A 27,781-nucleotide genomic window follows, 5' to 3' on the forward strand; every position below is an offset into this window, starting at 1 on the left:
CATCCTTGGAGATTCAAATCAGTTGCCTCCTACTTTGGAGAGCCTTTCCTGATAACCCCAGCCAGAACAGCTCATCCATTTTCTTATTTTTTTTTTTACATTTGAATAGAAAATTTATTATTTTCATTTTCCAAGTGTTTTCTTTTTCTATCAGGGGAAAAAAAAAAGAAACTTAAGGACAGTTGTCACTTGCTGCCAAATTGAGGGTAGTCTTTCTCCGTGGTTTAGTCGCTAAGTCATGTCTGACTCTTGCGACCCCATGGACTGTAGCCTGCCATGCTCCTCTGTCCATGGGATTCTCCAGGCAAGAATACTGGAGTGGGTTGCCATTTCCTTCTCCAGAGCTCATCCATTTTCTAGCTGTGTGGTATTCGGTAGGTTAATTAGTCTCTCTGTGCCTCAATTTCCTTATCTGAAATGGGGATCAGAATAGTACCTGGTCTCACTAGGTCATCAGAAGGATCAGGTTAATTTACAGGTAGATGACACCATGACAGACAAGTAGACGTGGTGTTTCTTAGAAGGCAGAGCTGATTCTTGAATCATCTCTGAACCAGGACTCATCACAGGGCAGGTTTCACTGTTTGAGTCCTTGAGGAAGTGGGGAAAAGTAAATAGGTGGTCCGTTAGCTCCTAGTGAATTCCTGCCATCATGATGATACAGCATGGTTGTGAATTCAACTCATCCGAGCTCCTTACTTTTAAAAAGGAGTATCTATCTAAGTGGCTGAAAAACCGAGCATGCCAAATTCTGGCAGAGAAACTGGATCACTCATAGATGGCTGGAGGGAATGAAAAATGGTATAGCTACTCTGGAAAGCAGTTTGACAGTTTCTTATAAAACTAAACATGTAATTACTGTACAACCCAGCAACTGTACTCTTGGGCATTTACTCCAGAGAAATGAAAACTCATGTTCACACAAAAACCTGTGCGTGAATGTATTAGCTGCGGGCTGGAGACAACTTAGACGTTCTTCAGTGAATGAATGAGTAAGCAAACTGGGACACATCCATAAAGTGGGGGTTGTTGTCGTTCAGTCATGTCCAACTCTTTGCGGCCCAATGGACTGTAGCCCGCCAGGCTCATCTGTCCATGGGATTCTCCAGGCAAGAATACTGGAGTGGGTTTTCATGCCCTCCTCCAGGGGATCTTCCCGACCCAGGGCTTGAACCTGCATCTCTTAGATCTCCTGCTTTGGCAGGCAGGTTCCTTACCAAAAGCACTACTGAGGAGCATCAGGTCTTAGTCACAGCATGGGTGATCTTCATCGCCACACTCGAACTTCTCTTCAGTTGCCTCATGTGGGCTTAGTTGCCCTGTGGCATGTGGGATCTTAGTCCCCCAACCAGGGATCAAACTTGCGTACCCTGCATTGGAAGGTGGATTCTTAACCACTGGACTCTTCAGAATAAGGTTCCCAAAGAGCTTATGTTTCTGTAGGTTATATCTGTCAATATTTACCAAGTTAAAAATTAATACAGAGACATTTAAAATACAGTACTCGCTTCTTTAAAAATAACAATAAACCCCTTCCATGTTATAACAATAAACTCCTGTGTGTGTTGTAACAATAGAACAACCTTATATGAAATTATAATATGACCACCAAAAGTAAGGATTATTGTATGACTGTGATGGAGGTGTTAACTTAAGAGTGGTAATCATATTGCAGTATATAAGTATGTCAAATCAACACGGTTGTACAGTTGAAACTTACACAATGTTATAGGTCAATTATATCTCAATTAAAAAGACATAAAAGAAGGAAGGAAGACAATAAATTAGGGGGGCAAAGCGTTTGGAAGGTGGGACTGGGTGACCTCATTAGATCGGAGTTCTGAGCGTGACGCATGTCCATCTGTGTCTCTCCCGCTCCCCGCCACAGGCCCCAGCATGCCGCCCCAGCCCCGTAGGAGCCCGCATGCTGCCCCGGCCCCCGGCACGCCGCGCTAGCCCCCAGCCAGGGCGCAGGGAGGCGCGGAGGCCATGGCCAGCCACGTGGACCTGCTGACTGAACTGCAGCTGCTGGAGAAGGTGCCCACGTTGGAGCGGCTGCGCGCCGCCCAGAAGCGCCGGGCCCAGCAGCTGAAGAAGTGGGCGCAATACGAGCAGGACCTGCAGCATCGCAAGCGCAAGCATGAGCGGAAGCGCAGCACGGGCGGCCGGCGAAAGAAGGTGTCCTTCGAGGCCAGCGTGGCCCTGCTGGAGGCCTCGCTTAGGAACGACGCCGAGGAAGGTAGGCCACTCCTGGGCCTGGTTGGTGGGTGGCCGCCTGGGCCTCTTGGATTCTGGGTTCTGTGCCGTGGAGGGGAGAGCGGGGTGGGTCTGGCCCTCCTTGCCCCCGTTTGGGCAGCCCCAGGCATCGTAGGAGGTGGATGTTCCTAGGAAAGGCACTGGAATCTGAGACTTTTTTTTAAGACAAGAATGCCAGCCTTTGGCTAATAAATACTTTCCTTCCCTCCCACTAATACTGACTGCCAACCTGCGTCTTGTATATTACCATTCCAGATACAGTGGTGAACCCACTGGATCTGGTTTCTCCCCTCCAGGAGCTCAGAACTCAGAGGACCCTCCATTTCCTGAGCCTCTCCTCTGTGCCCCGGAACTGGTCCCTTTTATTGGGTCTTCACCGCAGAGGTAGATGGGTTAGACAGCTGGAAAACAGCATGAGTAGACTCTGAGGTTAGATGACCTGGGTCTCAAACTGGTTTGAGACCAGTTATTCCCTGGGTGACCCTGGCAAGCAGGCAAGTCTCTTCAGCTCTTTGTACCTTAGTGTCTGCCTCTGTAAAATGGGGCTAATAATAGCATCCACCTCCAGGGCCTCCTCTGAGCATTAAAGCAGAGAATACCTGTAAGTTCTCGACATGGTCCCTCATACTGTGTGAGTGATTAGTATATTTTATTTTATTATATTATTACTATATTTTATTATATACATTTATATAAAATTATGATTATATAAAAGTATATTTATATAGTGTCCAGAACGTCTAGAAACAGACAGATGTACACAGTGTTGTCTGGGACATTTCCAGTAAAGCAGATGAATAAATAAATATGAACACATACATATATTCATATAATCTGTTTCCAGATTTTATGGATACCCTGTACTTGTTATGTTTTATTTAATTATGTTATTGTTATTATATGTCCTATGATCCAGATACCATAATACCCAAGAGGCAAGTATAATAATACCCATTTTACCGATGGGGAAACTGAGACCAGTGAGGTTCACAAACTTGAGCAAGGGAGGAGAGCTGGGATCAGAACTCCCAGGGTCCAGGCTCTTGTCCCTGGATGATCAAACCTTGTGGGTTTGCTCCCCACTGTAAGAGTGAACAGAGGATCTGTGGTTTGGCCGAGGCCCTCTTCTCCGAGCATCCTCGAGTGCCCACGCCTGCTCTCTGCAGCTGAGATGTGTCCACGCAGCCTGGGTTGCCTTTGGTAGATGCTGATGCCTCCCTGTATATGAATCCCTCCCGCCTGTCATTGGCGGGACCCAGCCGTGTTTCTTGGGTCCCTCTGGTCTCCTGCCTTCCCACATCCTCCAGACACTTGGTGCTAAAGCAGCCAGTGAAAGAGCGGAGGGGTGGAGGCACTTACCACACTGGTGGGTATTAGGGCTTAAGTTTGTTGCCCCTTAGGTTCTAGAACCCTCTGAGAAGCACAGATCCCTTTCTGGCCTGGTTACAGAGCGCTCTGGGACTGAGCAGAGAGGCGTCCCCAGAACCCCTCAGCTGTAAACAGTGCAGCCAGAACCCGGGGTGAGCAGCCCCCGTGAGACAGGCCTAAAGTCTCAGGCTTGGGGGACGCCACCCTGCGGGGCTCCTTCCTACGTGTCATTTACCGGGTGACTCGGCAGGTCCCTCCCACTCAGTGGGCGGTACGTCATGATGTGTGATTTTGTCGTGGGCGGCGGTGCATCAGCCCTCCTTTCACACTCGTCTTCCATCGCCTTCTCCCCTGAGCCCCGTTTCCCTTCGCGGAAGGGGCTTTTCAGAGGTTCTGTGAGCTGACAATGGGCTGCTGCCCAGCGTCCAAGCACCATTTCCCACCCCGCCCTGGTGTACGCCCACCCCTACAGGTTAGAAAGAGAGCTGGGCTTCGGTCCAAGGTTCAGAGGCCCCTCTGTCCTTCGGTTCTGTATGTGACCTTGAAGAGCTTGTTTCACTTCCCTGGGTTCAGTTTCTTAATCTATAAAAGGGGTTTTGAGTACTTGCGCTCAAGGGAGTGTAGCAAGAATTAGACAAGATCCCAGATGTTACAGCTCTTTGAAAAGGGATCCTGAACCCTGCACCAGTAAAGTGATCATTTTAACACATTTTCCCCACAGTGTGTGTGTGTTAAACAGACTTTAGTGTTTTTAAGAACGCAAATGCATGCTTCTTGTAAAAATCAAACAACATAGAGATATAAAATTCCTTTCCTTCCTCCCTCCCTCCTTTCCTTCCTTCCACGATTGATATATTTCCTTCCAGGCATTTTTCTCATTTACCTATGTGTTTATAAACTTGATGAACTATAGAGCTAGTCGACTTTTGTTTTTTATGTAACTGGTACATACTAGATACATTATTCTGTAGGGTTTTTTTTTTTTTTTTCACTCAGTAACATATCTTGGAGTTGTTTTCATGCCAGTACGATGGAATAATATATCTGCATTCTTTTTAACTGCTTCATAGTATCCCGCAGTATGGATTTACCAGTATTTTTAGCTAGTTTCTTTTTGTTGGCACATAATTTTTTTTCAGTAGTTTTACTTTTGCCACAGTGAATGTTTTATGCACACATGCAAATGTTTATCTGGATATTAAATTTGAATGAGAAGAGTGTTAGATCCTCCCCGCCCCGCCCCCACCCCCCAGCCCAGGCTGGTCCCCTGGCTCTGGGCAGAGTCAAGTGAGCGTGTAGAGCCAGAGCACTATGCCCTGTGGCCTCGCTTTTGGGGTGCATTGAGAGGTGTCCCTGGGGACCACAGGTGTCTGGGTTTTAAGTGGGGTGTGGAAGCTGCTAGCAGGCATTCTCACCAGACTCTGCTCAACTTTCTGGCAGCACATCCGAGCCCGATGCTCCCAGCTGACTGGGATAGCTTCTGTGTGCTGGTGGGGCTGCCGGTGGGGCGGCTGCTGGGGCATTAGCTCCCAGTGGGATGGGAGTGTGGGGTGGCAGCTCCCCCGCTCCCATTGAGCTCGCAGCAGGGGTTGAGTCAACCTCCTCCACCTGCCAGGGTGATGTGAGTCATTCCTGGAGTAAGGCAGTGCTGAGGAACTCACTGACTTTCTTTGTCTAGCCCTGCATCGCCTGCAGGTTAATGTCCAGACACCAGGGATGCTCTGTGGCCTCCTGAGCCCCATTCTCAGCTTCCCACTACTGGGTATCAGTTCACGCTCCAGCCACCTCCAGCTCTCTGGCTTCCGCCCCACGCCCTGCATTCTCTTACCTTTCCACCTTGGCATATGTGGTTCCTTCTGTCTAGAACATTCTTCCCCTAACTAACTCCTACACCCTTCAGGTTTGGGTTCCTGTGTGACCTTCTTGGGGAGCTGTCTCTGATCCTTGTCTGGACCTTTTCCCCCATCACTTGGTAGAGCAGTAACTCCATACCCAGCTGACATTTACTGAGAGGTGAGAAGCATAGTTTTTGAAGTTAGTTATCCAGGATTCCTCCTCTCAGCTCTGCTGCCTACTAGCTAAGCAACCAGGGAAAGTTCATTAACTTCTTGGTGCCTCAGCTCCCCATCTGTAAAAATGAGGATGATGTAGTGTGCCTGCTAACCCTGTTACATTGGGTTGACATGTGTGGGGGTGGTATGGTAAGAAGTGTTTATCATGGATATACAGTTTATATCACTTAAATGTGGAATCTAAAATATGACACAAATGAACTAATTTACAAAACAGAAACAGATTCACAGACATAGAAAACAAACATGTGATTACCAGGGGGAAAGGGGAGGGGGAGAGATAAATTAGGAGTTTGGAATTAGCAGATACAAGCTACTATATATAAAATAGATAAAGAACAAGGTCCTACTATATAGCATAGTAAACTGTAATGGAAGAGAATATGAAAAAATGTATATGTATAAGTGAATCACTATGCTGTATAAGAGAAACTAACACAACAGTGTGAATCAACTATTCTTCAGTTTTTGAAATTTAAATGAGAAGTACATATGATGTAAATTGCTACCTTGCATTATACACTATTCTACACTTACACATTCTTCTATTTATGTTTTTATTTGGGCTTCCCTGGTAGCTCAACCGGTAAAGGATCTGCCTGCAATGCGGGAGACCTGGGTTTGATCCCTGGTTTGGGAAGATCCCCTGGAGGAGGGAATGGCTACTCACTCCAGTGTTCTTGTCTGGAGAATTCATGGACAGAGGAGCCTGGCAGGCTGCAGTCCATGGAGTTGCAGAGAGTTGGACACAGCTGAATGACTTTCACTTTCACTTATTTATTTGTTTATTTTTGGCTTCCCTGATGCACACGGGCTCTCTCTAGTTGTGGTGAATGGGGGCTACTCTTTGTTGCAGTGCTGCCTGGGCTCTAGGTGCCTGGGCTCAGAAGTCAGGGCACACGGGCTTGGTTGCTCCATGGCATGTGGGGTCTTCCCAGACCAGGAATTAAACCCATGTTCCCTGCATTGGTGGTGGGTTCTTAACCACTGGACCACCAGGGAGATCCATTCTGCAGTATTGATGTGCCACTGGTAATCCATTCACCAGATGCTGAACATTTAGATGGTTTCCATTTGGGGTTTTGATGAATAATGCTGCTAAAAACATTTGTATGCAAGTCCTTTTGGGGACATTTGTTTTCATTTCTCTTGGGTGGTAACCTAAGAATGGAATTACTGGGTCAGAGGGTAAATCTATCTCAAAGTTAAGTTTCTTAACTTTTAAGAAACTGCCAAACTGTGGCAAAATGGCTTCACTGTTTTACATTCTCAGACCTCATTTATGGGTGAAATTGTACATTGTATGTTTCCACTGAAGCTCTGAGAGGCTGTGTCACTTGTCAAGATCTCATAGGTTTGAAGTGTCAGATCTGAGACTTGAACCCAGATCTGTGGTCCCTGAAGCCCATGGTTTTAACCACTGGGTGGTCCTGGAACCTCTTGCTTTTGTTCTTTCTAGAAAATATGAGAATGATTCACTTGTGGTTTTGATCTGTGACTCTGTGGGCCTTAAGGCCCCTCATGTTTCTGCTGTCCTCTTGGGCCCTTACTACTGGGGGGAGTCTCTGAATAACCTCTTCATCCCTACCTGTAATTTCTTTCTGTGGCCACATAAGCCAGCCTCTCTTTGAAATGACCAAACATTCATGAACTTGTCAGGGCTTCTGTTCTTCCCTCAGAATGTATAGGGCTTTCTTTAAGGATACCCTGAAAAAAACTTTGAAGAAAAAGTTGAGTGATTCTTTTGCAGCCTGATTTTAACTCTTCAGCTATGGTAGAGGTTTTCAAGCTTCATGGTAAAGGTTTTCAAGCTTCTTTTTTTTTAAAGAGTGGAAACTTTTCTTTAAATGAAATATTGTGCAGAACCCCAATATGGAAAACACATGAAAGAACTATTCTGGCTGAGGAGGTGGGGGGTGCTGGCTCCTCTTCCCCTTGCCTCCCCCTCTCTGCTCCCACAAACCTCTCCCCAACCCCCAGGTGCGTTGGCAGACATCTGGGCTCCGCACGCTAAGCTTCAACCATTGACTCATCTAAAGAAAACGCAATTTGAACTTTCACTTTTGAATGATTTTGCAAAGGGAAGTTTCTTTTCACTTAATTATAAAAATAACACATCCTTGTTTGTAGAGAAGTTTAAAAGTACAGAAAAAAATTAAGAAGAAAATAAAATCGCTCATCCTTCTACGGAAAAGCAACAGTCATTGAAATATCAAAACAATTTTTTTGTTATTGTTCTATCCATCAGAGTCCTGATTGGAAAGAAAAGATGCTCTCACATGGAGTGTTTTGAGTAAAGTTTAATAAAGAAGCAGTTTGCAAAGAGTTTAGGGCAATAGTCTTCAAACATTTTTGTCTCAAGGCACGTTTATGTTATTAACAACTGAGAACTCTTAAGAAATCTTATTTAAGTGAGTTTTATATCAATATTTACCATATAGGAAATTAAAACTGAGGAATTAAAATAAATGTGTATTCACTGACTAAAACATAAACTTATTAACTGTTGTTATTAGTTATTTATTGTTGCCTTGCAGATGAGCTCAAAATTTAGAAACTTAAAACAATAAATATTGGGATTTCCCTGGCGGTCCAGTGGCTGAGTCCGCTCTCCCAAGGCAGGCAGCCTGGGTGTGATGCCTGGTCAGGGAACTAGACCCCTCATGCCACAGCTAAGACCTGGCACAGCCAAATAAATTAATTAATTTTAAAAATGATAAGAATTAAAAAAAGATAAATATGTGCTGTCTTACACAGTTTCTGTGAGTCAAGAATCCAGGAGCAGCTTAGCTTACGTGATTCCAGCTCTGGATCTCTCCTAAATTTGCGATCACCTCAGGGTTTAAATGGGGCTGAAGAATCCACTTCCATGATGGCGAATCCACTTCCATGATGGCTGACCCACAGGGCTCCTGGCAGGAGGCCTCAGTTCCTTGCCACGTGAGCCTCTCCCTCAGACTGCTTGAGTAGGCTCTCAACATGGCAGCTGGCTTCCTGCAGTTTGTGATCCAAGAGCTAGAGCAAGGAGAGAGTCACAGTGCCTCTTATGACCTAGCCTTGTAAGCCACATACCATTCCTTCTGTCACATTCTATTCATTAGAAATGATTCATTAAGTCCAGCCTACAACTCAAGGCGCAGGGGATTAGGCTCCACCTCTTGAAGGGAGGAGCATCTGTGGGCATGTTTTAAAACCACCACACATGTTAACATAAATCTTTTTATGAAAAATGATATTTTCAAAACAAAAAAAGTAGTGAGGAGAGTAGCCTAGTTTTATGCTTTTGCAAATCTTTTAAAGGTCTGGCTTAAGAGAAGACAGCTGGATCCTTTCATCTGCTTCTGAATTCAATCTGTTGTGGTATGTTATTTTGGTGGAAGCAAATGAAGAAAATCTTACCTCACACAGATATGGAGTTGGGAAAGGGAGGAAATATTTTAATTGCCTTTTCAGATAAATGTGGATATTCTTTGGAACTTCAATCAAATACAACAGGTAGTAGTTTCTCGATGGCTTATTGCAATGTGGAATCTGAAACTGTTATCAACGTTTAGCTTTTCTTATGCTCTTATTGCTACATTGAAATCCATTGGTTTGTCTTATATTTTGAATGACTGTTTTAGCCACGCATACTTTTTTTTAAAAAAACATAATGTATTGATCTGTTAGAAAGTATTGGCTCACTTTTTTAGATATGACATCAAAAGCACAAGCAACAGAAGCATAAGTGAACAAGTAGGACCATCTCAAACTAAAAAGCTTCTGTATAACAAGAGAAACAACCACTAAAATGAAGAGACAGCCTACGGAATGGGAGATACATTTGCAAACCATATATCAGATAAGGAGTTAATATCTAAAATATATAAAGAACTTTTACAACTCAATAGCCAAAAAGCCAAATAATCCAATTTACAAAATGGGCAGAGGACCTGAATAGACATTTTTCCAAAGAAGATGTAGAAGTAGCCAACAGGTACATGAAAATATACTCAACGTACAAATCATCAGGGAGATGCAAATCAAAACCATGGTGGGATATCACCTCATAGCTTTTAGGTTGTCTATTCATCAGATAGATGAGAAATTATGATTTATTTGTTGGTAAGGATGCGTAGACAAGGGAACTCTATGTACTGTTGGTGGGAATATAAATTGGTGAAGCCACTATGGGAAACAATATGGATGTTCCTTTAAGAATTAAAAATAGAGCTTCCATATGATCCAGCAATCTCACTTTTGAGTGATTTGACAGAGATCACTACCTGGTAGAGATATCTGCACAGCAGTATTCGTTGCAGCATTATTCACTATAGCCTAAATGTTCTTCATGAATGAATGGATTAAAAAATGTGATATATATCATTTGATCATAAAAAAGAAGGAAATACTGCTATTTGCAATAACATGGATGAACTTTGAGGGCATTATGCTAAGTGAAATGTCAAAGAAAGATAGATACTATTTGATACCACCTATATGTGGAATCTTGGAGAAGGCAGTGGCAACCCACTCCAGTACTCTTGCCTGGAAAATCCTATGGATGGAGGAGCCTGGTAGGCTGCAGTTCATGGGGTCACTAGGAGTTGGACACGACTGAGCGACTTCACTTTCCCTTTTCACTTTCATGCATTGGAGAAGGAAATGGCAACCCACTCCAGTGTTCTTGCCTGGAGAATCCCAGCAACGGCGGAGCCTGGTGGGCTGCTGTCTATGGAGTCGCACAGAGTCGGACACGACTGAAGTGACTTAGCAGCATATGTGGAATCTAAAAAAACCAAACTCATAGAAATGGAGTAGAATGGTTTTTGCTAGGGGCTGGTGAGGGTGGGAGTGAAAGGGTATAAACTTCCAGTTACAAGATGCATAAGCTCTGGGGATCTCACATACAGCAGGGTGACTATAGTTACCAATGCTATATATTTGGAATTTGCTAGGAGAGCAGATCTTAAATGTTCTCACCACATACATGTAAAAAGGACGATTTGGGGAGGTGATGGAGAAGTTGGCTAACCTTTTTGTGGTAATCATTTTGTAATAAATATGTGAATCAAATCAACACATTGTACACTTAAGCTTTCACAATGTTATATGTCAATTATATCACAGTAAAGCTGGAGTTAAAGAGAAAGTGTTGGTTCACTGAGTTATGCACATCTTCTAAGTGTTGACACATTTCACTATACAATGTAAAAAATTTTTATTTTCTAACCTATAACAAAATATAACCTGCAAAAAAACCCCAAATCACCATACTGTACATTGGAAACTAATGCAATATTGTAAATCAGCTATCGCATATTGGTGCTAGGTGCTCATCACTCATTCATGTCCAACTGTTTGTGGCCCCATGGACTGTAGCCTACCAGGCTCCTCTGTCCATGAGATTTTCCAGGCAAGAATGCTAGAGCAGATCGTCATTTCCTACTCCGGGGGATCTTCCTGACCCAAGGATCGAACCTGTGTCTCCTGCATTGGCAGATGGATTCTTTACCACTAGTGCCACCTGAGAAGCGCAAACTACTTCAGTAAAAAATTTTATATTTTTAACACCTGTCTCACCAGAAGATTCTTCAGTTATTGGGAAACTGTGAGGCCATGGTGGTGATACAAGTTTTACAAAATTCTAATTTTTACCTGAAAGCTAAAATTCTGTCATTGGCAATAAAAAATATCAGTGAGAAAAATCTCTTTGTCTGTTTTAGAGGAAAAGACTGATAACCATTGCTTGCAAGTCATTCTTTAAGTAAAAATGGTGATCCAGGAGAGAAAGGACTAGCTTAGTACACAACTTAATCCTCAACTAATGCAGATCGAGACAGTGATCCTACTTTATGCATACTTCTCATTTTGACATGCAGAATTTTTATAAAAAACATGTACTCAAGGGTTGCGACATAGTAAGATTAGTACATTTATGGCATCAGCAAGGACATTTAAAAGTGAAACGTATTGATTTTTTTTATTGTGGTGTGTGTTTTGTTTTTGTGTTTTTATTAAGACTTTTTACAGAGCAATTTTAGATTTACAGAAAAATTGAGGGTAAGTTAATGGTGATTTTCTATAGACTCCCTGCTCTCCCCCTAACCACCCACAGCCTCCCCCATTATCAGCCATCCCCCGCCAGAATAGGACATTTACTACAATTGATGAACATACACTGACACATCATAATCACCTAAAGTTGGTAGTTTACAGTTTAGTTCACTCCTGGTGGTGAACATTTTATGGGCTTGGACAAATGTATCCATCATTATGGGCTTCCCTGGTGGCTCAGTGGTAAAGAATCTCCTGCCAATGCAGGAGACATAAGGAAATGGCAACCCATTCCAGTATTCTTGCCCGAAAAATCCCATGGACAGAGGGACCTGGCGGGCTGCAGTCCATGGAGTCACAAAGGAGTTGGACATAGTTTAGCGACTAAACAACAACATGAAGCAATGAAGACTACTGTGATGACTGGAAAAGTCTGATGCTACTGGACTCGCTCTGTTAAAGGCACTTTACCCACTGTTGCTTTTGCACCGTCAGTGCAAATGCCAACACATTGAAAAAGGTGAATGACATCTTTGTGCTATTATGAAAAGAGTACCTGAATACCCTGAAAGAGTCTTGGGGACCACTTTGAGAACTGTTGGTTTGCAAGAGACACCAAGGAATAGTGCATAACTCTGGGACTAGTAAAAGTGGGGGCGATGAGCCCCCCCAGGCTTGAAGAGGCCAAGGGATGAGACCCTACTTACATCTAAGGAGGTATTTGGTGGGGAGGGCTGCCCAACAAGAGCAGTGGTTTCCTCCACCCACTGCAGCTGCCCTTCCGTCTTCTGCCCATGCTTCCCACTGCCAAACCCAACCAGGAAGCAGAATGCAAGGAAGTCTGTGATGTGGGTTGGCTTCCCCAAGCATGAGGAAGAATGGATTTGGGGGGTGGGGGCGTTGCATGGGGCATATTCAACCCAGTTGTCTTCACTCAATGTATCTACATACAGACACAGAGCGAGTAAGCGTGTGTTTACAAAATAACTCTTACCCTAGCGTTTGTCTGCTCACCAAAATTATGTATCTCCTCTGTGCTCTAAAGAACCTAAGCAAGTAGTAAGATAAATAAGGGCTGGGGTGGGAGGCCATGTATAAGTTATGGTATCAGGGTGAGCCCCTTAGAGGAGGTGATTTGGGCTGACTTTTGAGTGTGGAGAAAGGGAGTCACATGAGAATCTGGAGGAAAGGGATAAAAGCGTGGGGTGGGAATGAGCTTGCGGTTGGAAAGAAGAGGGCAGGCAAAGAAGTAGACTGCAGGACATTGACCCCGGTGGACTCTGGTAGGACATGTCCATTTAATTGGGTGGAAATGAAAAGCTACTGGTGGGTTTTAAGGGGGGATGTATGTGATGAGATAAAGATTGTGAAGAGCTTTTGTTGGCTGCTGAATGGAGAGTAGGCTGTAGGAGTCTATTCCTATGGGAGCATGAGTGGGAACAGGGCGGCCTCATCACAAGCTATCTCAGGAGCCTAGGTGAGAGCCTGTGTGTTGGCCGTGGAGATGGAGAAATGAAGAGGTAGAGTGCTAGGATCTGTGTGTCAAGTGACAAAGGGAAGGACACACAGATGACCTTGGTTTTTGTCTTGAGCTTATAAGTAGATGATGATGCCATGTTTTGAGACTGGAAAGACTGGGGTAGGAGGGAGGGGAGACTTTGGAGAGAATCTAGAGTTCTGTAGAGTCACCCCAGTTGACACAACATTTTAACATCCAAGTGGTGATCTCAGGATTTAAAAAATTTGGGGATCACCAGCTTAGAAATGCAACCTTTTTAAAGTGAAGGGATTGTCTGAGATCATTTAGGAAGCAAAACAGAGCAAAGAAGGGGCCCTAAGAGAAAGCCCTGGGTCACCTGACTAGGTAATTGTTCATCTAAGAAGAGAACAAAGGGGACCAAGAACCATCTGGCAGTGAGGAAGAAAAAAACACTAAGATGATGTGACACCTCAGAAGATTAGGAAAGGAAGTGTTTTTAGAAGAAAAGTCTATCAGCTGAGTCAAATGTTGCTTAGAGGTCAACTATTTTATTCTGTCTTTATATAGTCTTTGGAAAAGATATTTTAAATGACAACCTCATACATCCTTGACTGAATGTACCATAGTTTATGTAACCACTCTCCTATTATTGGCTTTTGAGGTTGTTTCTAATTTTTGCAACTGTAAATTATGCCATGGTGGTTATTATTGTATAAGAGTATTTGGACACAGCTTTTGATGACTTACATAGGGTAGATTCCCAGAGGGTCAATAGATTCAAAGAGATAAACACCGCAAACCTTCAGTGTAAACTGCTTCTTTGGTTCACCAGAACAGTTATTATCAGTTTATACCCTTATCTTCATGGTATCCCATCACTTCATGGCAAATAGATGGGCAAACAGTGGCTGACTTTGTTTTTCTGGGGCTCCAAAATCACTGCAGATGGTGATTGCAGTCATGAAATTAAAAGATGCTTACTCCTTGGAAGGAAAGTTATGACCAACCTAGACAGCATATAAAAAGCAGAGACATTACTTTGTCAACAAAGGTCCGTCCAGTCAAGGCTATGGTTTTTCCAATGGTCATGTATGGATGTGAGAGTTGGACTATAAAGAAAGCTGAGCGCCGAAGAATTGATGTTTTTGAATTGTGGTGTTGGATAAGACTCTTGAGAGTCCCTTGGACCACAAGGAGATACAACCAGTCCATCCTAAAGGAGATCAGTCCTGGGTGTTTGTTGGAAGGACTGATGTTGAAGTTGAAACTTCATTACTTTAGCCACCTGATGCAAAGAGCTGACTTATTGGAAAAGACCCTGATGCTGGGAAAGATTGAGGGCAGGAGGAGAAGGGGACGACAGAGGGTGAGATGGTTAGATGGCATCACTGATTCAATGGACATGGGCTTGGGTGGGCTCTGGGAGTTGGTGATGGACAAAGAAGCCTGGCATGCTGAGATTCATGGGGTCGCAAAGAGTCAGACACGACTGAGTGACTGAACTGAACTGAGCCCTTATTGGCAGTGGGTACCAGGCCTGCCTCTGGATTCCCCATCAACACCAGTCAATAGCACTGAAAAGACACTTTGATGATGTATTTGATATATGAAAATTAGTTCTGTGGTCCTCATATGCATGTAATTGAGATTTTTAAGGTTAAATACCTATATATAAGGGACTTCCCGGGTGGCACTAGTGGTAAAGAACCTGCCTGCCCATGCAGTAGAAGTAAGAGATGTGTGTTTGATCTTGGGTCGGGAAGATCTGGAGGAGGGCACAGCCACCCATTCCAATTTTCTTGCCTGGAGAATCCCATGGACAGAGGAGCCTGGTGGGCTACAGTCCATAGAGTTGCAAAGAGTTGGACACAACTGAAGCGACTGAGCACACACAGCATACCTGTCTATAAACTTACTGGTCATTTCTTCCTTTCTCTGTCTATATTTTTGTCCATTTTTCTACTCGCGTGTATGTTTTTCTTCTTGATTTTGATGATTGTGTGTATGTTTGTGTGTGAGAAGGACAAGGAAAGGGAAAGAATGAAAAAAGAGGAGATGTTGACTCGGTCATGTGTGGTGCAAGTATTTCCTGCATTGTGTGTGTGTTTGCTTTAATATTTTGTTTATGGTATATATACTTTATGCCCTGGAGTCCTTAATTTTTATGTAGCTAAACTATATGATATTTGCTTGTTTCCCAGTTATTTTGTTCTTTGCTCTTACCTCTCTAAAACAGGGGTCAGAAAACTATGGCTGGAAAGCCAAATCTTCCCACCATCTGTTTTTGTAAATAAAGTTTTATTGGCACACAGCCACAGCCATTTGTTGACATACTGCCTCTGGCTGCTCTCACAGCACAGTGGCAGAGCTGAGGAGTTGCAACAGACACCATAAGGCCTGCAAAGATGAAAGTATTTACCCTCTGGCCCTTTACAGAAAAAGTTTGCTGACTCTGGCTCTAATGTGTTTCCTCATCCAGAGATGTATGTTACCCTCTATGTTTTTCTAGATATTGTGGCCTCATTTAAATCAGTTAAATATGTACTCCTCTTGGAATTCATTTGAGCATAAAGTAATCACTGAAAAGTCTGCCTATCTCTGTTTTGTTTCCAAAGAATTATCAAATGTTCAGAATCTCTCACTTCCCCATGAGTTTGCCATGCACCACCCCTCATACTCGAAACCGTTATCTATGAAGAAGGGTGACTTTCCAAACTGTTTATTCTGTTCTAACCATTTGGTCTTGTGCCAGTTACACACTGTTTTGATCTTTGTAGGTCTATATTGTGGCTTAATGTGTGATAGAAAAGTCCTTCTTCATATAACTCTTCCTTTTCAAGATGTTCTTGGATATTTTTGGATGTTCACATAATATTGAAAGACTTTTGGGTTAGTTTTCCACCCAAAGCTGAAAGATAGATCCTCCAAAAATTGATTAGTATTATAAATGGACACAGGATTTCAGTTTTTCAAAATAAAAGGAGCTCTGGAGATGGATGGTGGTGAACATATTCAATACCACTGAACTGTACACTTAAAAATGGTTGAGATGGTAAGTTTTGTGTTATATGTGTCTTACCACGATAATAAAAACTGGAAAAAAAAAATTATCCAGGAACTGATGGGAGGAGAGAAAGAGACATTACAGTCTATTGGGTACAGAGGTTCAGTTTGGGAAGATGAAAAAACTTCTGGAGATGGACAGTGATGCTGATGGTTGCACAATGTGAATGTGCATAATACCATTGATCCGAACACTGAAAATTGTTACAGTGGTAAATTTTATGTTATGTATATTTTAGCACAATTAAAAAAATTGTTTTGGGCTAAACTGGTATCTTTATCGTATGAGTTTTTCCAAGCAGATGAGTAGTGCATGTCTCTGTTGGGAAAGTATTCTTTGCTTTCCTTTAGAAAAGCTCTAGGGTTTTTTTTTTTTTTTTTTTCCATGTTAAGTTCTGTTAATTTCTTGAAAAGAGGGCTTTAAGTTTTTGTATATTGACTTTGTATCAAGCTGCTTTACTGAACATCTTAGTCTCAGTTTTTCAGTAGGTTCTTTTGGGGTTTTCTATGTAGAAAACATTATTTGCAGATAGTAGGGTTCTCTTGTTTATCCAAACACTGTTCATTCCAGGCTTTCATTGAGCCTGCCCTGCCTGTATCCTCTCCTCCCATCTCTTCTCCCCCTGACCATTATGAGATATTGCTTTGAGATTTGCAGACACATTCCACTTTGTGTCTTTTCCTGAAGTCTGATTTGACTCACCCTAGGGTGAATGGCACTGTCAGTTTCCTCATTCAGGCTGAGTCTGTCTCTCAGTATGACCTGTTTCCATTGGCTTGTTGGGCAGCCACTGTTGACTCATATTGAGTTTATGAAAAACTGAAACTCTCAAGTCGGTGTCTCGTTAGTGAACTTACATCTTCCCCATCTGGTCCTTATGTAATTGATTAAAAAAAAACTATTTATTGAAGTGTATTATTCATAGAGCAAAGGGAAAAACTGGTTGCATTTTTGTATGTTGAGCATCCCTATGTAACCAGCACTTACTCAGGTCGAGAGGCAAAACAGCAACATCACCCCAGCAGCCTTTCTGGACCTACAGGTGATTTTCAATTTTGAAATCAAGCCTCTACATTTACCTTGTTGAGTTATTTTATTTTATTTTATCAGCTGTGCCGTGGGACTTGTGGAATCTTAGTTCCCTGACCAGGGGTTGAACCTGGGCTCTCAGCAATGTAAGCACAGAGTCCTAACTACTGGACTGCCAAGGAAGTCCCAGGTTTGTTGAGTTTTGAGCCCATAAATCCACCTGCTCAAATAATTTGGATGTCTTCAATGATAAATTAAGATCAGAGACAAGAAATCCAACTCAAACTAACACATGTATACATAAAACTGTCAAAAAATGCCTCTGAGTAGATGACTGTCAGCAGTTTGAAGTGTATATCCTACCTTTTTTTGGAACTCCAAGAGAAATTATTTCTTCTCCCAATCATGAACTAGTTTCAACAAGTCTCAGAATTGAATCTCATTTGCTGAGATTGGCTATATACTTACCTTTATGGCTCAGCTGGTAAAGAATCTGCCTGCAGTGCAGGAGACCTGGTTTCAGCCCCTGGGTTGGGAAGATCCCCTGGAGAAGGGAATGGCTACCCACTCTAGTATTCTTGCTGGAGAATTCCATGGACGGAGAATCCTGGTGGGCTACAGTCCAAGAGGTTGCAAAGAGTTGGACATGACTGAGCGACTACTGCTAGAGCATGAATATAAAGCTCTGATTGGTCTGATCTGAGTGATATGTTCACCACTGGAGCCAGCTCTTCCCAGAATATATGAACTGGTACTTGTAGGTATGTTGTACCTACCCCAAGGAAAATTGGAATGCTGTTACAATAAGGAGGGAAAACGGATACTTGGAAGATCATAGTTAAAAAACATGTCCACTTCAAATGAAATATTCATTAACAATTTCTGTTCTCTGTTGTTCATAAATGAAACGAGCATTTGCATTCTAGATCAGAGGGGTCCAATAGAGCTTTTTTTATTATGGAAATGCCTTGTCCAATATGGCAACTGCTAGTCACATATGGCCAATGAGCCCTTAAAAGGTGACTAGTGTGTCTAAGGAACTGCTTCTATTTTAGTTAATTTAAAATAATTTAAATAGTCAGCTGTGGGTAAGCTGGAGGCTACTGGATAGGACAATACAGCCCTTCACCATTACTTAAATCCTTGACAAAAATGTTGAACAGATCATGGCCAAAGACAAGAGCTTGGGGGCACGACCCCAGGGGCTGCTTCATATTAAGATTTCATGGTCAGTCATTACCCATTGGGGATATTTGTTCAACTGAAATGAACTTTACTGTACTGTTGTTTGTAGTTGGTATCTGGGAACAATAAGGTCTACCTTCCTTTCCTACACTTACATGGAAGAGAAGGTCTCTGAGAATTAAAGAAAACAAAATATGTAATGAATCAGAGTAAGAGATTCATGCACAGGCATTCATGGAACATGGTCTGGACATCTTCAGCCCAGTACTAGTGGTCAGTAGTGAATAAGAGACCTGGACAGGCCATGTTGGAAATGAGTCTAACAAAGTCACTCTGAAGAAAGCACAGTATTAACATGCTTCACAGTAGATGATGTTATAAAGAGAGCTTTGTCAAGAACAGATGCCTAGATTATTCTAAGTGAAATAAGTAAGAGAAAGAAAAATACAATATGATATCACTTCTATGTGAAATCTAAAACAAACAACCAAACTCACAGAGACAGAGACTAGAAGGGTGATTGCCAGGGACTGTGAGATGGGGAAAACAGAAAGAAAAAAAAAAATGGTTTCCTCTCACCTTTTAAAAATGTCATTTTGGCAGTTTGACAGACAGACTTGCTTACTTGTCTTGACTTTTTAAATATTTATTTATTTGTTTGGCTGCTCCATGTCTTAGTTGTGACCTGTGGGATCTTTTATCTTCATTGCAGCATGCAGCATCTTTAGTTGCAGCATGTGGAATCTAGTTCCCTGACCAGGGATCGAACCCTGGCCCCTGCATTGGGAACATGGAGTCTTAGGCACTGGACCACCAGGGATATTTTGTCTGATTTTTAATAATATTAATACTGTGCAAAGAGAGAATGCAACTGTTTTTCAATGCCAGGGGGAAAAAATGAAGGGCCAAAGCTGATGTTGCTACAGGTTGTTACAATATATTTCCTTCGTTTTACAACACTTAGCAAAGAAGTTATGATCTTGATACCTTTCCTAGTTTGCCGAAGCCTGTTTGAAAGCTCTTACTCCATTCTCTTCAATATACCTCTGTTAAACTAATTTTATACTGAGTGTCATTAAAATAAAACAAGGAAGCATCATAGATAAGTTATGTCCTGCCAGTACTGTTGTTGTCAATTCAACTTAGGTAGATATGTTAACAAACAAGAACAAGTTCAATTTTTACATTAAAAGCTTTAAATACCAATATAGTAGTATTTACTTATTTGAAGAGTGTATATAGACATTTAATATGGGGAATCACTATTTCATCATTTTAGTATAATTGCAAAATGATAAAAATTTCCAAGTGTAACAGTGAATCTTTTAAAAAATTTTTATTTTATATTGGGTATCGTTGATTAACAATGTTCTGTCAGTTTCAGGTTTACAGAAGTGACTCAGTTATACATACATGTTTATCTATTCTTTTTCAAATTCTAATAGTGAATCTTTTTTATCAGCATATATACACACTTTCGGGGCTTCCCAGGTGGCTCAGTGGATAAAGAATCCGCCAGCAATGCAGGAGACACAGGAGAGACAGATTCGATCCCTGGGTCAGAAAGATCCCTTGGAGAAGGGAATGGCAACCCACTCCAGTACTCTTGCCTGGGAAATCCCATGGACAGAGGAGCCTGACGTGCTACAGTCCATCAGATCGCAAAGAGTCAGACAGGACTGAAGTGACTGAGCACATACATACTTTCAGCAAATGTACAATTTTGTACATTCTTCCTTTTTCCCTCTTTTGTTAGTTTGATTATATTTGTGTGTAATTTATGTGTAATTATTTATGTGTAATTTCATGTCCACTGAATCCAATAATAAACACTGGGGCTTAAAAAATTTTTAAAAAGAACAAGGACTTCCCGGTGATCCAGTGGCTGAGACTCCATGCTCCCCATTCGGGGGGCCTGGGGTTCTATCCCTGGTCAGGGAGCCAGATCCCACACGGCATAACTAAAGATCTTGCATGCCCCAATGAAGATGGAAGATCCCATGTGCTGCAACTAAGACCCAGTGCAGATAAATAAATAAATAAAAGATCAGATGCCTAGGAAAAAAATGGAGGCTAGGGGATCATTTGTGATCAATGAGATCTGAATACTGTCCATAAGAGAGGACAATGTGAGCAACAACTTTGAAGATTACCATCTTGTTGCTAAGGACAGTTTGATTATGGAAAAGGAGATTTCAACCCTTGTTATAATGCCATTAAACATGATGATTATGTATCTCCTTGCAACCTTCTGATTATAATTTGGCATGCCAACCAAGTCTGCCTACAGACACAGAGTGAGTCGATCATGCTTAAATAAATTTCTGGCATGCAAGACAGTTCTCTTTCTCATGTGAAACTGGCATTGTGGCTTTATTCAATAGCCTTATATGCTTGGATCGTGTGAGTTTACTCTTGGAAGAAGAACCCACTTGTAGTAGGCTGATAAACCAAGGTGATGCCATTCTAAGGGATTCGTCCAATTTGGTCCTCTCCTGGAACCTTCTTAAACCGTACACACCATGGCCCTCAACCAGCATTTCTCCTGGTCATCGATAAGGAGGTATATGAGATGCTTATCAAATGCTCAGTGAAGTCTAGACAGTTCCTAACGTTGGCATTTCTCCAGCTAGCAACCCTGTAGAGGAGATAAATGAAGTATTTCTAGCATGATTTATTCTTGCTTGGCCTCTGGGAACCACTGTTTCTCTTCTAATGGAGTGAGAAAATGGTCAGTATTTCTGTCTAAGAGACTCAGAGGTTCTTTAAATGCCAAACCCTAAGTCCTCCTCTCAACAATCACTGATGCCAAAGTTACCGAACATGGAGAGGCAGGTTGGGGTTTGAAAAACAGAACAGTGTTCCAGAATCTGCTCAGAGTATTGCATCATCCCATGTATTCATCCCATGTATTCATCCCATGATTGTGCCAACAAATAGGGTTGGTCCCACTGCCCCATCCTCTGTCTACCATATTTGATGGAGGAATTTGTGTCCAGAGCAGAGGGGGAAGACAAAGACAGGATAAATATGAAACTCACTGAGTCTGGGAAAAGGAAATATTCCCATTGTCATTTACACAGGAAGAGTCAAGTGAAACCCACATCTTGATGGAAGAAGTAGAATTCCCAGTCTCTCAAGAGAAACCCTAGTATACAGGCTTTTTGGCCTAAGGACTCTTTGGGACCCTTGGGCACCACAAAGATAGTACTGGTAGTCCTCTGAATGAGTCACCATCAAGAACTATGCTGTATTGGTTGGCTATTACTATATAACAAACTACCTTGAAACAATCCACCTAGCGGCTTAAAATAGCTTATTATTTCTCAGTGTCTCTTGGGATTGATTGAGCAGTTCTTCCAGTCTTGCCTGGGTTCATGAGACTGCAGTTAGCTGCCTGATAAGCCAGTGTTTGGGCTCAGCTGTGATGGCTGGGCTTCTTTCTTCAAGTGGGCTTCCTCTAGCATGGTGGTCTTGGGATTCCAAGAAGGCGAGCTCAAAGCATTTATCAAACCTTTTCTGGCATCGTGTTTGCTGATGTCTCATTGGCTAAAGGAAGTCACATGGCCAAGCCCAGGGTCACTGTGGGAGGAATCTGTATAGCCTGTGGGTACCAAAAGTCATGCTTCATTGAGGGCCATTATTGTTACAATCTATTCCACATTCTAGATTTCACTTTGATCTAGACTGGAATTCTAACAACCCAGTGTGATTACCCTAAGCAAGGATCAAGCACTGTAATTGGCTGTTTATTTCCCTGGAAATATCTGGGATGTATTGGGTAGACCAAACAGTGGTACCAGAGTCCTCTATCTGGGAACCATGGGTTCTGGGTTGAGTATACCAAGTATGTGATTGACATAGACTCAAACTATGTGGCAGAATTCAGCACTGGGGAACAGTGGTTATGCCTATTTAATTTTATTGCTTATTAGCTGCATAGCCATGACAGTGATTTATGTGGTTTCATAATATTATGTTGAACCCCCAGTAATTGGGATTAAAGTCTGGATCGATGTTGAAACAGAAACAGGAACAGAAAAATAATCATCAGCCAGATGGAACAAATTATTAGTTCACAAATATAGTGTGTTCAGTAGATAAAATCTTTCAAAGTGTGGACGGCATAGGGGAAGCTGAATCAAAGGAGGCTTTTTTGTGTAAAAGTTGGGAAGCTTTGCAGAGAGGGAGGTAGACTTTGGAGGTTAAGAACATGGAGTCAGACAAAACTAACTTTTAGTCTCTCTTTTGTGACCTTGGGTGAGTTCCCGTAATCTCTTTGTGCTCAAATTCCCCATCTGTAAAGTGCAGAGAATAATGACTGTGGCAGTGGGATTGGAAAGATTCATAGGCATAAAGGCTGGGACAGTGAGCATAGTCAATGTCACTATTAGTATCATCTACCATTAGTTTCAGCTTTTTCTTTCTTTCTTTTTCTTTTTTTTTAGTTAACCTTTTATTAGTCATTTACAAGAGTCTATTCTGATTGTAGTCATTTTAAAGTTCAGTATAAAAGAGTTACAAAAAAATGTTTCACATCGATTTTCATTGTAAGCCAGTGGCAAGTGAAAGTGGGGTGTGTGCCCACCCCACATAATGTAACACTTAAAACCTGCTTGCATGAGAGAACCCTTTCAGAGTCCCTAAAATGAAAGGACTTGCCCCCTGAAGAACTGTCAGGCCATTGACTGAAACCATAGGATTCACTGTGCCCCGGATTTCCTAATTTCCATGTGTCATCTCTTAATTCATTTTGCTTGGCTTGAGCCATTTGAATGTTTAAAACCCATCTATAATTACAAGACTCTTTGGAGGGACCTTAAATTGGTTTCTATACATTTCTTTCTCTAAGCTTTTGTAGTTAATATGATCTGTTCCCTTGTTATTAAAAAAAAAAACAAAAAACTTTTAGATTATATCACAAACTTCCCCTAAATTCCTTGGCATCTACCATTTTGTCAAGGATAAATGGTGGCCAACCTTCATCTAAATGGGCTCGGTTTCTACACAGTCATTTCTTCCGGCTCATGACTTTCTTCTCCATTTGCTGCCCACGGATGCTGAAAATAACTTGTTTTCTGGCAAGCTTGGGATGAGGTTTCTTATGATTTAATCAGATTCATAATGAAGCTCTCCCAGCTTTTAGGAGAGAGCATCCTGAACTGCAGGATGCTTAGGGGCAGGTCCGTGGTGAGGAGGAGGAGCCTCTTGCTTCAGCATCCCACCTGGAACCAGGAGAGCTGCTCCAAGGCTCTACCAGCCAACCCGCCAGCGTCTTCCTGTGTGGTGGAGACACCTGGCTCTGCCTGGCAACATTCCCAGCCTTTGTACCATGTGAGCTCTGCCTTCCCACTCTCTGTAGTCCAGACCAAAGGGCTCAAAGATAAGAGGCAGGAAACACTCCATCTCTAAACATCAACTGCTTGGTCCAGGAAGAGACAGTTTCCTGCAGAGAAAAGTATATATAGACTAGGACAGATTTGTCCCAATGAAAGCCAAGATTCCCTTGATTGTTCTAAGCTTGTGTTAAGTCAGAAGAATATAACTCGAGATAATAGGAGGGTGAAAGGGGAACTGGGGAGTGGCAGGGTAACTGGGGCCTGAGTGGCCATCTGAGTGGGTGACTGAGAATTGGATAAAGAAGGAGCAGCTGAGGGAGTGGGAAGTAGCAGGAGAGAGGGGAAGTAGCTGAGCATTGAGGGAGTAGCTGGAGGATGTAGCTAAATGGTGAAGGTGAAGCACGAAGTGGGAGTTACCGTGGTAGAACAGTAGAAGGGTCCCAGACCTGGGGTGGGAGCAACTACTATTGGTAGCCCCATTTTGCGGATGGATAAACTGAGGCTTAGAAAGGTCTAATGACTTCGCCAGGTAAAAGGCAGAGCCAGGACTGTCTGACATCAGAACTTGCACTCTAAGCCTTGTGCCGCAGACATGGATCACACCTCTTGTGGAGTATTTATCCCTCTTCAGGAGATTAGTCCTCCCTGTTCACCATTTAACTTAGCAAGGTCTGGGCCTGGAATGAGGGCTCAGGGAGAGCATCCTGCTTGAGGAAGGAAACTGAGAAACAAAACAAGCGCCCACGGCCCCCACCTGCGGGTGGATGCAGCCACCTCGCAGCCAGGTCCTAAACTTATTCCTAACGAGGTCTGTCAGAGAAAACCACAGTTAAGCACTAGTCTTTCACAGGGCACATCCACCACTGGCAATCAGATCATATTTGCACTGAGACACTTATAGTCCATGGTGAATTTCTATCATCTGTATAGAATGAGACACAGGAAAAGAAAGCTCCTGGGTTTGGGAAGTTTGTCTCTCTCTCTTCCGTCCTTTCCAGCACATCTTGAGACAGACACCTTGTCAAGGGTCATACCTAGCTGATGTTTTCAACCAGGCACCTGGAAAACATTATGTGGCAATAATTCCAGGCTCCAGAAAAAAAAAAAATTGATTCAGTTTACATTTGGGTCCTAAAGAGCCTATTCTTATTTCATGAAAACCAATGCAATCATATCATGTCATATATGACATGGTATCCTATTGCTGTCTCCAAGATAAGCCACTCACTCTGGGAAGCTCTTCTCTGGTGAAATAGTTTTTCACTTAAAAAACCGGAAGATTAAGCTCTAATTAATGGAAGGGGTTGGGTTTTATACAGATTGATCGGTAGGTAGGTTTGGGGGCATGTCAAATACACCATCTTTGTCTCTGCAGCTTAAAATATATTCATAAAACCCACACAACTCTGTAGATTTCTTCAAACTCCATTTTTGGCAAGTATATTCTGGTCTTGGTGTGCTCTGGCTAATAAACAGCTTCTGACTCATGGAACTCAGTGACTGATGATGGCATTGACCCGGGTGCCTCCCAGGGCACAGCTTATGGGGCCCCAAATCCCCCAAGTCATTAAAACCCAGTCTCTCCTGGTGGTCATGGCTTGGGGACCATGTCTTGTCAGCTCAGGATGCCATAGCACCATAACATTGACCGGATGGCTTAAACAGCAGAAATTTATTTTCTCACAGTTCTAGAGGCTTGAAAGTCCAAGACTGAGGGGCCAGCCTGGTCTGCTCCTGGTGGGAATCCTCCTCTTGGCTTGTCAGTGGCCACCTTCTTCCTGTGTCCTCATATGGCAGGGAGAGGAAGCCAGCAGACTCTCTCGTGTATCTTAGAAAGGCACTAATCTCATTATGGCAAGACCTCATTTAAACCTAATTGCCTCCCAAGGGCGCCACCTCCAAACATGCTGGGATTTGGGGCTTCATCAGATGACTTTGAGGAGGGGCACGGTTCAGTCCATGATAGGCACGTTTGAATCATCAGGCCAGATGCCTGGCTTTTTGGATGCTGCTTGGGTTTCCTGCAGTGCTGGAGAAGCTGGTGGGGATTCCCCGGGGGATGGGTGCACACAGAGACACTCGAGGCTGGAGGAAATTTCACTGCTGATTGGGTGAGCTTTGGGGTCCCTAGATCCTGGCTGACTCAGGATGTATTATATCATTTTTTTTAAAAAAAAGTAAATGTATATTTTTAAAAATAGGATATTTATTTTATTTATTTTTATTTTGGCTGTGCTGGGTCTTCATTACTGCAAGAGGGCTTTCTCTAGTTGTGGTGAGCGGAGGTTACTCTTTAGCTGCAGTGCATGGGCTTCTCACTGTGGCAACATCTCTTGTTGCAGAGCATGGGCTCTAGGGCATGAGAGCTTCGGTAGTTGTGATTCACGGACTTCGTTGCTCAGCGGCATGTGGAATCTTCGTGGACCAGGGATCAAACCCGGTTCCCTGCATTGTCAGGCAGATTCTCATCCAGTGGATCACCGGGGAAGTCCAGGTTGTATCATTTTGAGGGGAGACCTTTGATCAAAGGGAAGGACTTAAACCTTATGTTCTTGGGCAAATGAATGGGCCTGGTGGCTGTTTGGGTCATGGGATTTGAGGAGGGAGATATAATTCAGGACCATAAAACCATGGAGAGGGCGATGGGCTTGTTCATGAAATCCCTGAAATTACTCAGAGCGACTGAGGACGCACACATGCATGCACGCTGAGCAAGTTGCCTTTCCTGTCTGCATCTCAGTTTTTGCATGTAGATAGTGACTATAATAATAATAATAATAATATTTCTTTCAATGAAATTATGAAAATTAAATCCAGCTATGTCTGGAAGTGCACCTTGGACAGTAATTGGCATACAGTAAGTGTTCAAGAAAGAGTAATTCGTTTCTTTTTTTCTGGGTGGTACCAGAGGAAACGAGGATGTTTTATTCAACAAAAACTTCTGTAAAGAACCAGTTAATTCCACTCTGAGGTGTTTACCCAATAGAAGTGAAAACATATGTCCACACCAATACTTGTGCACGAATGTCTGTAGCCACAGTGTTTATCATAGCCCCAGTGTGGAAACAAGCCAAATGTCTATCATCTGATGAGTGGACAAACAGAATGTGGCCTGTCCATACAATGGAATGTCCTGCTGTGAAAAGAAATGATACATGCTATCATGTGGATGAACCTTGAAAACATGCTAAGTGAAAGAAACCAGACACAAAAGGTCGAATATGATTCTACTTACAGGAAGTGCCCAGAATAGCCAAATCTGTAGTGACAGAAAGTAGAGTAGTGGTTATCTAGGGCTTGGGGTGGTAGTGGGGAATGGGAAGTGGCTCTAACGGGTATGGGGTTTCCTTGGGGGTGACAAAATGTTCTAAGATTGATGGTGGCGACGGTTGTACAATTCTCTGTGTGTGTGCTCAGCCACTCAGTTGTATCCGACTCTTTGCGACCCCATGGACCATAGCCCACCAGGCTCCCCGTCCATGGGATTTTTGAGGCAAGAATACTGGAGTGCGTTGCCGTGCCCTTCTCCAGGGGATCTTCCCGATCCAGGGGTCAAACTCAGCATCTCCTATGTCTCCAACATTGGCAGGCAGGCTCTTTACCACTAGTGCCACCTGGGAAACCCCAACTTGCCCAGAGTCATAATGTTGCGAAAAGACAGAACATGAACCTGAAATGTATCTAGTTCTTTGCATCATCAGGATCAAAGGGGACACGAGATGAGAACCAGGGCTGTTTTGGCAGGGGGCAGGGGGTGGGGAGGCTCAGGGAGACAGAAATGGAAGTGTGGGAAGCCTACACCCTCACCTGTAGTGGGGTCTGCTTTGCAGGAGTCCACAGTCATGCAAGGAGTTGAACTTGCCAACAGGGACCTTTGGGCTGAGGCAGAATGAAACTAGCCATGGTCGTGCTTCACAGACCAGAGGGGAAGTAAGAGGTACACCATTTCTCT

At 43.0% G+C, this 27,781-nt stretch overlaps 1 protein-coding gene across 2 annotated transcripts in view; it reads left to right on the forward strand.

The window, feature by feature from the left end:
- Positions 1-27,781, forward strand: part of PPP1R16B (protein phosphatase 1 regulatory subunit 16B) — a 108,766-nt gene that overhangs the window by 27,755 nt on the left and 53,230 nt on the right. For both annotated transcript variants that reach the window (XM_070472625.1, XM_020909085.2), the window contains exon 2: positions 1,889-2,239. In XM_070472625.1, coding sequence (XP_070328726.1) covers positions 1,990-2,239 — 250 coding nt within the window. In that variant the 5' untranslated portion in view covers positions 1,889-1,989. The remainder of the gene's footprint in view (positions 1-1,888; positions 2,240-27,781) is intronic.

This window comes from Odocoileus virginianus, chromosome 9 (genome assembly GCF_023699985.2).
Source record: "Odocoileus virginianus isolate 20LAN1187 ecotype Illinois chromosome 9, Ovbor_1.2, whole genome shotgun sequence".
NCBI classification, from domain to species: domain Eukaryota; kingdom Metazoa; phylum Chordata; class Mammalia; order Artiodactyla; family Cervidae; genus Odocoileus; species Odocoileus virginianus.